The sequence below is a fragment of the Apium graveolens genome, unplaced genomic scaffold (assembly GCF_009905375.1).
Source record: "Apium graveolens cultivar Ventura unplaced genomic scaffold, ASM990537v1 ctg5471, whole genome shotgun sequence".
Taxonomy (NCBI): Eukaryota; Viridiplantae; Streptophyta; class Magnoliopsida; order Apiales; family Apiaceae; genus Apium; species Apium graveolens.
Genome location: NW_027418986.1, coordinates 3205 through 16784, shown reverse-complemented (window position 1 = coordinate 16784; position 13580 = coordinate 3205). Strand labels below are relative to the sequence as shown.

The following is a 13580-nucleotide window of genomic DNA, read 5'->3' as shown; positions in this document are numbered from 1 at the left end:
CGGTGGTGCCCTCATTCGAGGGTGTCCAACCACGAAGCCCCCGATTCCATCAATTACATAAAAAGAACTAACATGCATATCTTCTCTATCATTTGTTTACAAAGAATCAAGCTTATCAAGATGACATCAACAACAAATAGCAAGAACCATGTGGTTCTCGGGTGAACACACACACACACATCGACATACAAGTGGGTATACACACATGGACACACTTCTACCTACAAATAAGTGTTTAACAAGAAGATTTAGGGATGATTGGTGTGTTTGATCAAAGAAAAGAGAGGTATACCGAGAGAGATTGAAGAAAGCCGAGAGAGAGAGTGAGAGGGTTTGAGTGAGAGAAGGAGAGAAAAGAGAGAAGAGAGAAATGATGTCACGGGAGCAAGAAGAAGAAAGAAAAAGAAGGGAGTGAGGTTATATAGCACTCAAAAACAAGGGCACTTTGGTAAACTTCTAATTCCTTTTTCATTCTTACTTATCCATCTTTTTACTAAAATAAAACAAGGACTGAATATAAAATATATCTCTCTCGGGAAGTCAAGAATTATTGAAAATGACATTTTTAACGCGTAGGCCTCAAAATTAGCTTTTTATCCATTACTCATAATAAGAAATTGAGCGAACGGTTGATTTTATATGAATTTCGCAAACTTGCTTTAATAATTATATTTTCCACATAAATCAATTTAAATATGCAAAGACCAACAATTAAATTCACTCATCATTTTTAAAAAGTCTCTAGGACCACTACGAAGATAACAGAATAGATTCCATGTTATTATCCTTCTCGGATGATTTTACAAAAATGCGCGAAGGTTAATTAAACCTTTATTTAAATCACGTAATTCCTTTAAAATTCACAAAATTGACACAGAACACATAGTCATGCACTTAGTCATTCAATCACACATATACAGTCACATAACAACTCAGGTCTGATCATAGATTCTATCCCTTTTTAATCTTTATCCCCTTTTACGCATACCGGGTCACGTTCAATCTAACGGCCGGACACCACAGCTTAACTTCTAAGCTGACTCTTTAAATTGAACGTTTTTATCCACGCTCCTTAAGTCTAGTATACAGATAAGACAAACAATCATCACTTAGTCACATATTTATAATCACATCACATAACACATTCTTTATTTATTTAATTACGACGCAAAATTCTCAGTCATCACATTATTTATATGTAAATAATTATTAATAAGTTAAATTAAAAAAATCAAATTTAAATAAATGTCATTTTGGTAACACATTGCAACTATACCGCAACATCAATAAAGAAAGTCCGTGATAAACATCTCTTTAGAAGGCTACTATTACACTTTTTTTTGCAACGCCATGATGAAGGGTTGCAGCATCTAATCTATGGCGTTGTGTTATTTTGAATTTATGAAAGGAAAAATTATCTCTTACAAAATTGAAAAAGGGAGGTTTTATTTAGAAAAATTCCTAAACTACCCTGGCCCAAATAAAATCCCCGGACCTGTCTTTCTTCTTCTCCCGTGCATCTCTCGAATATCTTGCCTCTCTCCCTCTCTCCTCGATATCTCTCTAATTTTCACTCATTTTCAATCTAAAATTGGCCACATGCTCGGTTTTACTCACTCTACAGTTCCGTGTGATCATGTGTGTGCATATGCATATGTGTTTGTGGAGAAATTTTTCTCAAACCCATTTCGGGGACTTTCATTCAATTTTTCTGGATTTTTAAATGGGTATGATAAATTCCAACTTATTTCTTGCAGATAATTATGCCTACATGGAATCGAAGGGTTGACGTATACGCATCAGGTATTGGAAAAGCCCTGATTGCTTTCATTTTGTAGTGAAATTTATAGGTAAGTTATTTTTAGTTTTATCAGAGTTACCGCTTGTGTTTAAAGATGTTGAATGATGAAATAGGTGTGTGTATATTATGTGTGTGTATATGACGCAGAGTGCCTTCCATATAGAGAGCAAAATGGGTGGGCTAGGTAAAAACTAGAATGAAATGAGAGATGGGATGATAGTCTGATACTAATATTTTTATTTAATGCGAATGCGAGAAGAAAATGTTAGGGAGTAGGGGAATTATTTGGAACATTTGCAGAATCCGTTCAATCAAGCACACGCTTTTTATGAATATACGCTCAATTGGGAATATACAATACAAAACCTACGTTGGTTATTCTATGTACACACTATAATAATATTATTTATTTACAACATTTTCTTGATCAATTAACCCCTTTTTATTGATTATTTTCAAAGAAATAGGAAATTAGACTTTTTGATCAGACTAAGCAGGTTTAGGCGAAAAAATGAATAAATGCTAGTAGGGAATTAAACTAATAATAACAATTTGAAGTGATAATTAAGTTAGCTAAAAAAGACAAAAATCTTGGACGAAAGACATTTTTCATTTTTCTTTCACAAAAGAATAAGAAAAAAACTAAAAAAACCACAAGGGCACAGTTCTTGTATATGCATAATACAAATTAATATAATAATTAATAAATTTTAGGTGAAATCTTAATAAAGCAATAAAAAGTAATTACTAAATGCATAGTATATTTGAAGATTATGATTTTAAAACCTATTATGAAAAAAGATGTCTTATTCTCAAATAACAAATATAATATATGTGTGTCTTTATAGTAAATAATATATGTTCTTCAAATCAACATAAAAAAAGATTGTATGATAAAAAGTGCATGCCTATGATTTCTCACATCTCTTTAAGAAGTAGTTGGCATTGGCATGGTGGCGAGTAGAAGTGGCCAAACAAGAGGGTCGGATGAGTCGTGCCGGTTTGCTAGCGGGCTGGTTTCGTTAACTCAGGACTCATGAACGGCACGTATAATTTGGCAAGCCGTGCCGAGTTCGGGCCGAATGAAGATAAGTTAGTTCGTGTATGGCACGCGAGTTTAAAGAGATAGACGAGTTACAAGATTTGCAGAATTGTTGTTGGCAAGCAGGCGCGTGAGGGACTGAGCCCGACTATACCTGGGCGGGGAGAGCCGAGGCGAGTTATGCTCTATTTAATTCTAATTTTTATCTAATCCCATCCGTACCTAAGGCATGCAATGTTGAAAACTCATGTTTCAATTATTCAATATTATTATAATTATATTTATGTGTAGTGTGTTGACTGAGCAAGGAACATCAAATGATTAAGAATTGGTGGATTGACCAAATATATATATTAGAAATTCAATTATTACTTATAAAACTTTTTTATGAATAATTTTCTTTCCCTTCGCCATTTCATGAACTAAAATATTTAGTTTGTTTTAGAAGAAATTACTAGTAAAAAAGTTTTGGATGTGAAATTTTAGTACGAACTAATTTTATTCATTTCAAACTAATGATCTTATTAATTTCTCTTTTGTCTTTTATTCATATTGTAAACTAAAATTTAACTTCAATTGAAGTTAATGTTGAAATTATGCTATTAAATTAAAGAAAAATATTCATTATGATATATCAGGTAAATAGTAACCGGAAAAGACATCATATAATTCCTTATCCTTACATTTTTATTAATAATTTTTGGGGAACGGAATAAGGAAAGATGAATAAAATATGGTAATTGGGGTAGATTCTGAATTGATATTATGTTGTGTGTCCTTGGAATTACATGGTGGCCATACCAAGCTGCACGAGCCATTACGAGTTGGTTGTCCACTTGGCGAGTTATACGAGTTGGTGAGCTGAGACGATTCAATGAATTGAGCCGGGTCAAAACACGTGACGAGTTGTGTGCCAAACCGTGCCGATTTACGAATCCAGATTCTTTAACCCGTGCTCGCTTCGTCAATAAATACGAGTTGTGCCGATTCGAACTCGGCCCAAACTGAGCTATTTTTTCACATGTAAAATGGCGAGCCAGAGCGAGTAAGTTTGGCCACTTGTAGTAGTTAGAATTAGTAGGCTATCTTGTAGTCTTATGAACAGATCTTCATCTTTATCATGCTATCATCTTGATGTAACAACTCAAAACATATAAATGGCCTAGACATTGTACTTAGGAGAATAGAAAAGACTTATTATACAAATTAAAAAAAAACCTTTAATTCATGCTATATGTTTTCACTTTATTGACAACATATTTTGTGGGTTTGTTTTCAATATTTTTCAACTACCATAGTAAAACATACACGAACATAATATACTCTATGTATTTTCAAAAAATTCAGTCACTTGATCGATTTTAAAAATATAGTTTTCTAAATATTTCTTGAATTATTATTATATTATCAATGTTAATTTTGAAAATCATAATTAATAAAGTTGATATTTATTTTACCTATTTTTATAAAACATCAATTACACTTTTAGTTATATTTTTTATCTACAAATGAAAATTTTGTAATTAATTGGAAAAAAAATTATGACTTCAAGTACATAGTTTTACTTGAAAAACTACACTACCGATAATATGTGTTCTTTTTTACCTACTTGTATTTATGAATTATTTTTTACATAGAATATTTTTTATTTTTACCTTTCATTCATATAACAAAATATTTGAAAACAATATCAAAAAATTGCAAGTGCCAACAAAGAATAATTGCACCTTACATTTGAAAACAATATAAAGAAAATCGTAAGTGCAGATAAAAAATAAAAACACCTTTAAGGTAAGGTGAATTGACTAAGTGGAACATACTTGAACGGTTTATTATTAATTTTCTCACACTAGTTTAACAATATTGATAAAAAAGATACCATATGAGTAAGGTCATTTTTTCATTTTTTTTATAGTTGGTAAAACTAGATGGGGTGCTGATATTAATAACTTAGTATTGTTAAAATTAGATAGGGGACATGGCACTAATAAATTTGTATTTGTGAATTTTTTTGATTACCCTAAATATAATGCCAAATATTGTAGTCTTGTGCCCTAATGGGCTTCAAAATAATTTAGAGTTTTAATTCCCTCCTCCATACCCCCTAGTAGTTTCTCACATATAAGTTATCATATAAATAGCCTTGTTACCCACTTAAAAATAGATAAGAGTTGCTCCTGACGTCCTGGGAGAGACTACCGGAAATGGGCTTAGTAATTGACCATCAAAAAGTAAGTGATAGTAGTTTACCAAGACAGAGGAGATGGTCGCAGCGTACACTGAGGAGTCCCCGTCAAGTGCAAGAAAAAATAAAAAAATTATACATGATACCAACTTAATTGATATGATTTTCAAAATTATACTAATTTGGACAAGAAAAAATATTTTAAATGGAATTTATTTTAAAATCTTCACAATTGGTAGATTGGACTATAGGGAAAGAATTTTCACAGAATTTTTTTTGTTTATCTTCATTGTCAACCCTCTTGACAGTTACTCCTTAAGTGAATGGCTCAAGCTAGTAGAAGTTCTAAGAGAAACTGAAATTATTGAAAAACTTGAATGCCTATTCAGACTCAAGAATCTAATTAGAGAACAACCAGGCCATGAGAAATTCAGATGATCATGTAATTCAATTCTGTACGTAAATGCAAGAATGTATAAAAGTTGTACTTTGTAATTTGGTCTGTCTTATTTTCTTTTATTTTAGGTTTGGGTTAGTGTTATTATCAGGCATTAATTTGTGACATGTAATCTTCTCACAAATTGGGAAAGATTGTTGTCCAAGACATACATGTACGTAACAAGACTAAATCATCTTGACAAACCTAAGGATAAATTGTGTGATAATCTATTTGCATTCCGTAACTGTATTTTTTGAGTCGATAAAAATGCTAAGTAGATTAGACTGGACGATTTTTTATGAACAACCATCAAGTTAAGGCATAAACTCTAGAAAAATATCAATCTTGATCATGCATCAAAGAAAATTATACAAGCTTGGAGTTGAATAATGTTGTTCTAGGAAAAATGTTTTAAGTAAGATATCGATAAGTCATAGATCAAGGAATATCGAGAATTATGTCAAGAAGTCTAAAATGACTTGTAGAGAAGTCCCAAGAGATATCGATAAGTCAAATCCTCATGTAGAGAACTGGAGATATCGACAAGTCAAAGAGCTTATGTAGAGAACTGGAGATATCGGCAAGTCAAAAAACTTATGTAGAGAACTTGAGATATCGACAAGTCATTCTACTTGTAGAGAACTGGAGACCTCGACAAGTCAAAAGCCATGTAGAGAACTTGAGATATCGAAAAGTCATTTTATGTATTGATATGTGATATCTCTACACAACAAAAGAGATCTCGACAAATAACCCCATAATTCAGAATACATACAATTTGAAGATCCAAGATTACCAGTCCAAAAACAATTCTATCACTAAATTGGAAAGCCTACAAATGCAGCCTGAAGAATACGAGATCGATGGCCAAGATGAACTTGACTAAGGAGGGTCACAGACCTCGTAGATTCTGCACAAATATGCTAATAATAGAAATAAAAATAGACAAAGTAGCTTTAGAAAATATGTTAATCTATTTTAGTGTAGGTCATTTAAACTGTGCATGTTGATCTATAAAGCATGTCACACGTCTTTTATTTAGAAGTAACAAACAGATCTTGGAAATCTTGAATTCTCTCAAGAGAAGAAGCCAAGTTCTTATTTTTAAAAACATATGTTTGTAGGAAGAAAATTTTGATTTAATATAAATCAAGTGAGTTTTTGATAATCCGTTTGTGTGTTAGCATTTAGAATTTTATCTCTACAAATTCATACAACTGTTTTGTTCCCAAAGCTAAAAGATAATTCAAATTCAATAAAATACATTCACCCCCTCCATATTGCATTTCATACCTAACAAAACCCACATTAAAAAAGAACAAGTAATGAGAAAATATAACAATTTCTAGGCAACAAATACTCACTAGTTTCATAAAAATACCGACCATATTCATAAGAAAAATGCCCGTCTCATTATTTAGTCGTTACTAATTGGTCGGTATTAGGCTTAACACAAAAAACTTTGTGATAGTATAACGACCAATTCGGTCGTATAATATACCAACTGATTCATCGACCGAGAATTAGTTATGATAAAATAAAAATGATGAAAAAAATAGTCATAATAAATGGTCAGAGTTGTGCTTTTTTAACGCGTCATTTGTTATACCAACCGCTACTTTGGTCATAATAATAAAAAAATGACCAAACGACATCATAATAGACGGTCGGAGTTTTCCTTCTTTACTGATGTATAAGGCCATGTGCGTGTGGCACTAACATGTCAGGTGGTGATCCATGAAATAACGGATGAGCCCTGAAATGTGTCATGCCAACGTGCTAGTAGTCATAGTCAAATAATGTAAAATTTGACAAAAAACGTAAGCATTGATGAGTGTTAATTTGACTGTTCTTGTGTCGGTTGTTATTGGATGAAAACGATCGATTTTGGCATTATAATGATCGATTTGGCAGTCGATAAAAGCTCAGTTTCTTTCTCCTACTGTTACTTTAAATGTAATATCATTTTTGGTTGGCAATAACAATTTTTTTTAAATTGGTTTCCAATATTTCATTTGATGAATGAAAGATAAAAACTCAAACATACTCTAGAAAAGAAATAATTCATGAAGCATCATGAATTTTTTTCCAATTAATTACCCAAATTTAATTTCTAGATTAAAATATATTTAAAGTACAACTGATGTTTTATAAAACTAGGTAAAATAAATACCGACTTAATTGATTAGGATTTTCAAAATTAAACTAATTTGGATAAGAACAAAAATATTGTACACTAAATTTATTTGAAATCTTCACAAATGGTAGATTGGACTAAATAAAAAGAATTCCCACTGCAAAATTAATGTTCATCTTCATGGTCAAAGGTCATTTTAGTTTTCAACCTTTTCTCGTATTCTTTCATATAATTTAGTGCATATGATTTTATTAATAAATTTTATCAATCAAAAAATAAATCATCCAGTGTAGAAGATATGGTAGAAATTAAATAATATTTTCTTGTACATAAAATTAGAGTACATAGGAGCCCATTAAAGTCTTAATAATCCTCTATTATATACAAATACACATCCCCACACTAATATAATTAAATATAACACATTATCTTTTTAATTATTATGTAAATGTCTTCACCTGTAAAAAATACAAAATCCCTTATGCACATTAGATATTTAACAATTAATTTCATGTATGTGTAAAGGGATTTTAGATAATTGACAAAAAATGAAAGATGTTATTTCATAACAAATGAGTGATAAATTACTAAAATCTAAGAAGAATGAAATTTCATATCCACTTCTTGATTAGACATTGTCATGACCCGATGTAAGTTAAGATCAGGTATTAACCCTTCTTTCTTACACTTGATTGGGATTCCTCAATCTACTTCTTTGATAAACTATCAGCGTCCTTCTCCTTCTCCTGGCCACTCACTGGGCATTGGTTATGCAGACTTAATTTTATTTTTATACTTTTTCTGCTGATCCCCTTATCTGGTGGCCTCTCCTGGATGACAGCTTCTGCAGAAGCAACAAGGTGTCAGCCGCTTCTATCTCCTTTAAACTGGGTTTTGTGACTGTGGATTTGTTTTTAGGTTTGAACATCACCATTTCTAAACAAAGGATTAATCAAAAGAATAACTAGGAACAAAGAAATGAGTAGTAAATTATATTAATGGTCCACAACAAAATGTGGTGACTTTATTTTGTGGCTATTTAAATGTGTGTGTATTTATAAGAAATACTAGGTTTTGAAGGAGGGAAATAAAATTTGGAAATAGTTTTGAAGATGATTGTACCAAAAGAACACAAGATTGGGTTTTGGTAACCAAAAAAATTTAACAATACTAAATTATTAGTGTCATCAACCCATCTGGTCTTAATAATACAAATTTTTTAATTTCATGTGACCATCTAGTATGACCCAGCTATAAAAAATGACAAAATGACCTTACTTATATGCTAATCCAATAAAATCAATATAGTCAAACTAGTGTGATATGTTGTAATTAGTCAATATGCCTTAATTTAAAGGTGCCATTATTTTTGGTGGACCCTGACAATTTTTTTTTTTGAAATTGCTTTCAAATGTTTCAATTGATGAATAGATGGTAAAAACTCAAACATACTTTCTAGAAAACAAAAGACAAATAAGTACATAAAAAATAATGTGATTGTGTGTGGTATACTTTCTCATGTAAAACTATTTATATGTGCTCATGAATTTTTCCCAACCAATTATACACATTTAATTTGTTGATAAAAAATTTCTCTAAAAGTTTAGTAGGTGTTTCCGAAAAATAGGTAAAATAAATACCAACTTTATTGATTATGATTTTTGAAATTAACATCAATATCATAATTATAATAATTTAAAAAAAATTGAAAATTGTACGTTTAAAATTATACAACTTAGTGAATTATTTTAAAAATTCAAATAGTATTTCTTTTGGTGCAAACATAGAACTTCTCCTATCTCAACTTTTTATTAATTTCATGGATGCGACATTTGCTCAAATTTAGTATGAGGTAGGTCATCCATAATTTTTCCGTCTCGTCAAACGTAAAAATAAGTAACGATAGTCTTATTTAAGAGCAGTCATATTTAAATCATCATATTAGTTATAAATACGATAGTTTCATCAATACTTTTAGCCGTAGAAGAACAAGTGCAATAGAAAGCACACCTTTTTTTAGATTTCAAAAATGATTTTAACCGAAAATGGTTGTTATTAAATTTTGAAAAAAGCGGGAAAGCTCTCGCGGTGCTTGAATTTTTTGTTGAAAAGGAGGGAAACACTGATTCCTTTTCTCAGAGAATTTAAACTTGATTGCAATTTCATTCCGTTGTATATACAAATACAACTAATTACCATTATTTTTTAGCTATATATATCATAGTATTTAGCCGTCTGAATATACAATTCCTTGCAGTCGAATTTAACCAAAAAATTTGAAACTCTACTACTTCTTCATTTAAGTTTGTTGTAGCCCCAATTTCAACCACTGTGACCATTGCTTCTCCTTGTTTCCTCCATTTTGTGGATTTCTTATCCATGTAATCATCTTGAATCTTCAAGTGAGTATAATATTTAGCGTTTTAGTCATTTTTAATATGTTCATTTTTAAATTTCAATTAGTGTAATTATTATAACTTTTATATGATTGTCTTTTATGTTTTATTCAATGATTTAATTACTTCAAATTGTTAATTAGTATAATCTTTTAATCAATCGTTATATAATATTGTAAATCACTACACTATTATTATTAACTTTTAAAAATAAATAAAATATATATTTAATTATTTTTTATTTATATCTAAATAATTATTAATTAGTTAAATTAAAAAAAATCATATTTATATAAATGTCATCTTGGTAACACATTGCAACTATACATTGCAACAATCATATTCATCTTCATCGTCAAAGGTCATTTTAGTTTTCAATCTTTGCTCGTATTCTTTCATATAATTTAGGGCATATGATTTTATTAATAAATTTTATCAATCAAAAAATAAATCATCCCGTGTAGAAGATATGGTAGAAATTAAATAATATTTTCTTGTACATAAAATTAGAGTACAAAGGAGCCCATTAAAGTCTTAATAATCCTCTATTATATACAAATACAGATCCCCACACTAATATAATTAAATAGAACCCATTATCTTTTTAATTATTATGTAAATGTCTTCACTTGTAAAAATATGAAATCCCTTATGCACATTAAATATTTAACAATCAATTTCATGTATATGAGAAGGGATTTTAAATAACTGACAATAAATGAAAGATGTTATTTCATAACAAATGATTGATAAATTACAAAAATCTAAAAAGAATGAAATTTCATATCCACCTCTTGATTAGACATTGTCATGACCCCATGTAAGTTAAGATCAGGTATTAACCCTTCTTTAATACACTTGATTGAGATTCCTCAATCTACTGTGCAGCCACATTATACTTCTCCTTCTCCTTGCCACTCACTGGGCATTGGTTAGGCATACATAATTTTAATTTTATACTTTTCTGCTGATCCCCTTATCTGGTGGCCTCTCCTGGATGATAGCGTTCTGCAGAAGCAACAAGGCGTCAGCAGCTTCAATCTCATTTAAACGGTTGGAATAATGTAAATATAAGTGTTTTATTTATGTGTATATTCGAATTAATGTTTGGTGTCTGTATTTGTTTTGCTGACTAAGTCATGACACATAGGAGAGTTCTTAGGATCAGTATCAACTACATCAGTTAGTGGCGTTTATTTAGGAGTCCAGTACGTGATAGGTATTTTCCATTTTGTTGGCATGTAGTACTTAAGTTATTGTCTCATAACCAAGTTTTTAATACAATTAGTTTTTTCTCCCAGTTTCATAATCTTACATGAACTACACCTATATATATAGTAATATATATAACATCTGGTATCAGAGCTTTGGGTGTGGTAAATGCCAAATTTATGCCTAGACCAGTGAAAAGGAGCAAAGAAATTTTGACGGACACAAGTAAGAGCAAAGATGGACCTATTGGTTTGAATCACCCTGTGCTGGTGAAGAACAACTATTTCACGTGGTCGTTGAAGATGAAAGTATTCATGCAAGCCCAAGGAGTATGGGAGGCTGTGGAACCCGACGATCCAAAGGCACATGTTCTAGTACGGACGATAAGGTTGTGTTGGCAGCTATTTATCAAGGCATACCAGAAGATATTCTCTTATCATTAGCTGAGAAGAAAACCGCCAAAGAGGCTTAGGAGGCCATTAAAACTCAGTGTATGGTTGCAAATCGTGTGAAATCTGCAAAGGTGAAGATATTAAGAGCGGAGTTTGAGTCTGTGACAATGAAGGAAACTGACGAAATGGAGGATTTTTACATAAAGCTATCTGGCATTGTAACATATATACGCATGTTAGGTGAAGACATGGCAGAGTCCAACGTAGTGAAGAAACTACTAAGGGTTGTACCCTCGAAGTTTGTTCAGATTGCATCTACGATTGAGCAATTCGGAGACATGGAAACAATTTCTTTGGAAGAAGTAGTGGGTCGACTGAAGGCCCATGAAGAAAGGGTGAGAGCACAAATTGAGAACACGAGCCAACAACTTCTTTTAACACAGGAGGATTGGTTGAAAAGGTCTAACAAGAATGGTGATTCATCAAACCATCAAAGGAGATGTGGTGTTTTTGATAGACGAGGACGTGGTCATGGATAATTTAGAGGTAGTAATGGTGGCAGAGGACTAGAATGTCACCAACACTAGAATGACAGTAACGATCGAGGTGGACATAAAAGCCATGAAAGAGGTAATTATCCAGGTCTCGATAAGAGCAAGATGAGGAGTTATAATTGTCAAACGTTCGGACACTTTTCCATAGAGTGTCGAAAACCAAAACAGGAGAAAGAGACGAGTAATAAAGTAAACTTCTAAAAAATCAAAGAGGATGTACCAACTCTATTGTTATCAGAAAGCATGGAGGTTGAGCAAGGGGTGTTCTTGCTGAATGAGGAAGGTGTGGCGCCAAATTTAAACGTAGAAAACAAGGACAAGTCCAAGTTGTGGTACTTAGACAATGGCGCGATCAACCATATGACTTGGGAACATGAGAAATTTATAGAATCGAATACGAATGTAACTGGACTTGTGAAATTTTGTAACGACTCAACAATAGAAATTCGAGGGAAAGGTACAATTTCTTTCAAGTGTATTAATGTAGGGGGATATTTGTGGACCAATTTCACCAACAACAACCGCTGGAAATAGGTACTTCTTCCTCCTTGTCGATGATTTTGGTAGAAAGATGTGGGTTTATATGTTGAAGGACAAGAATGATACGTTTAAGTGTTCAAATGGTTCAAGGCTCTGGTTGAAAATGAGACAAGCGGGAGGATAAAGACTTTCTACACTGATAGAGGAGGGGAGTTTTTTTTTCAAATATTTATAAAATACTGTAAAGAGGCTGGAATCTTGAGACATTACACCGCACTTTACACCCCGTAACAAAATGGGGTGGTGGAGAGAAGGAATAGGATAGTTGTTGCAATGACGAGGAGTTTCTTAAGGGGAGCCAATCTATCGTCTCATTTCTTGGGGGAGGCTGTAGGGCACTCTTTCTATATACTTAATAGACTGCCAACCAAAGTACTAGCAGGAAAGACCCCCTATGAGGACTGGAAGGGAGTGAAGCCAAATATGTAATACATTAAGTTATTTGGATGCGTAGCGTTCATGAAAATACCACAGGTGCATGTCAAGAAACTAGATGACTGTACCAAATATGTGATATATTTGGGAAAGGAGCCCGGGACAAAGGAAAATCTCCTGTTTGATCTAGTGTATGGTGCAATTCATGTTAGCCGCGACGTTGTATTCCAGGAGGATAAAATATGGTTGTGGGAACAACAAACAATGGATCACATTTCCTAATATTGTGACTATACATGGATATTTAAATGATGAAAGTGATGCAACATAAATAGAGCATGGCTTTGTCACTCTACAACAATCTAGAGGTTTAAGTGTTCAGTAGTGGAGTAATACAATAGAAAGCTTTGCAACTTCGAGTGAATATAGTTCTGAACCGAAAAGATTCAGACGTCTGTCAGATATATACAATGAGACTGAGGAAGTGCAGATAAAAGAAGATATGTT

General features: G+C 32.0%; 1 protein-coding gene across 1 annotated transcript; it reads left to right on the top strand.

Moving 5' to 3' along the window:
* Positions 1-11705: 11705 nt before the first annotated feature.
* On the top strand, positions 11706-12143 carry LOC141702672 (uncharacterized). Its single transcript, XM_074506302.1, has one exon. The coding sequence runs from the start codon at positions 11706-11708 to the stop codon at positions 12141-12143; it is 438 nt and encodes a 145-aa protein (XP_074362403.1).
* Positions 12144-13580: the final 1437 nt, after the last annotated feature.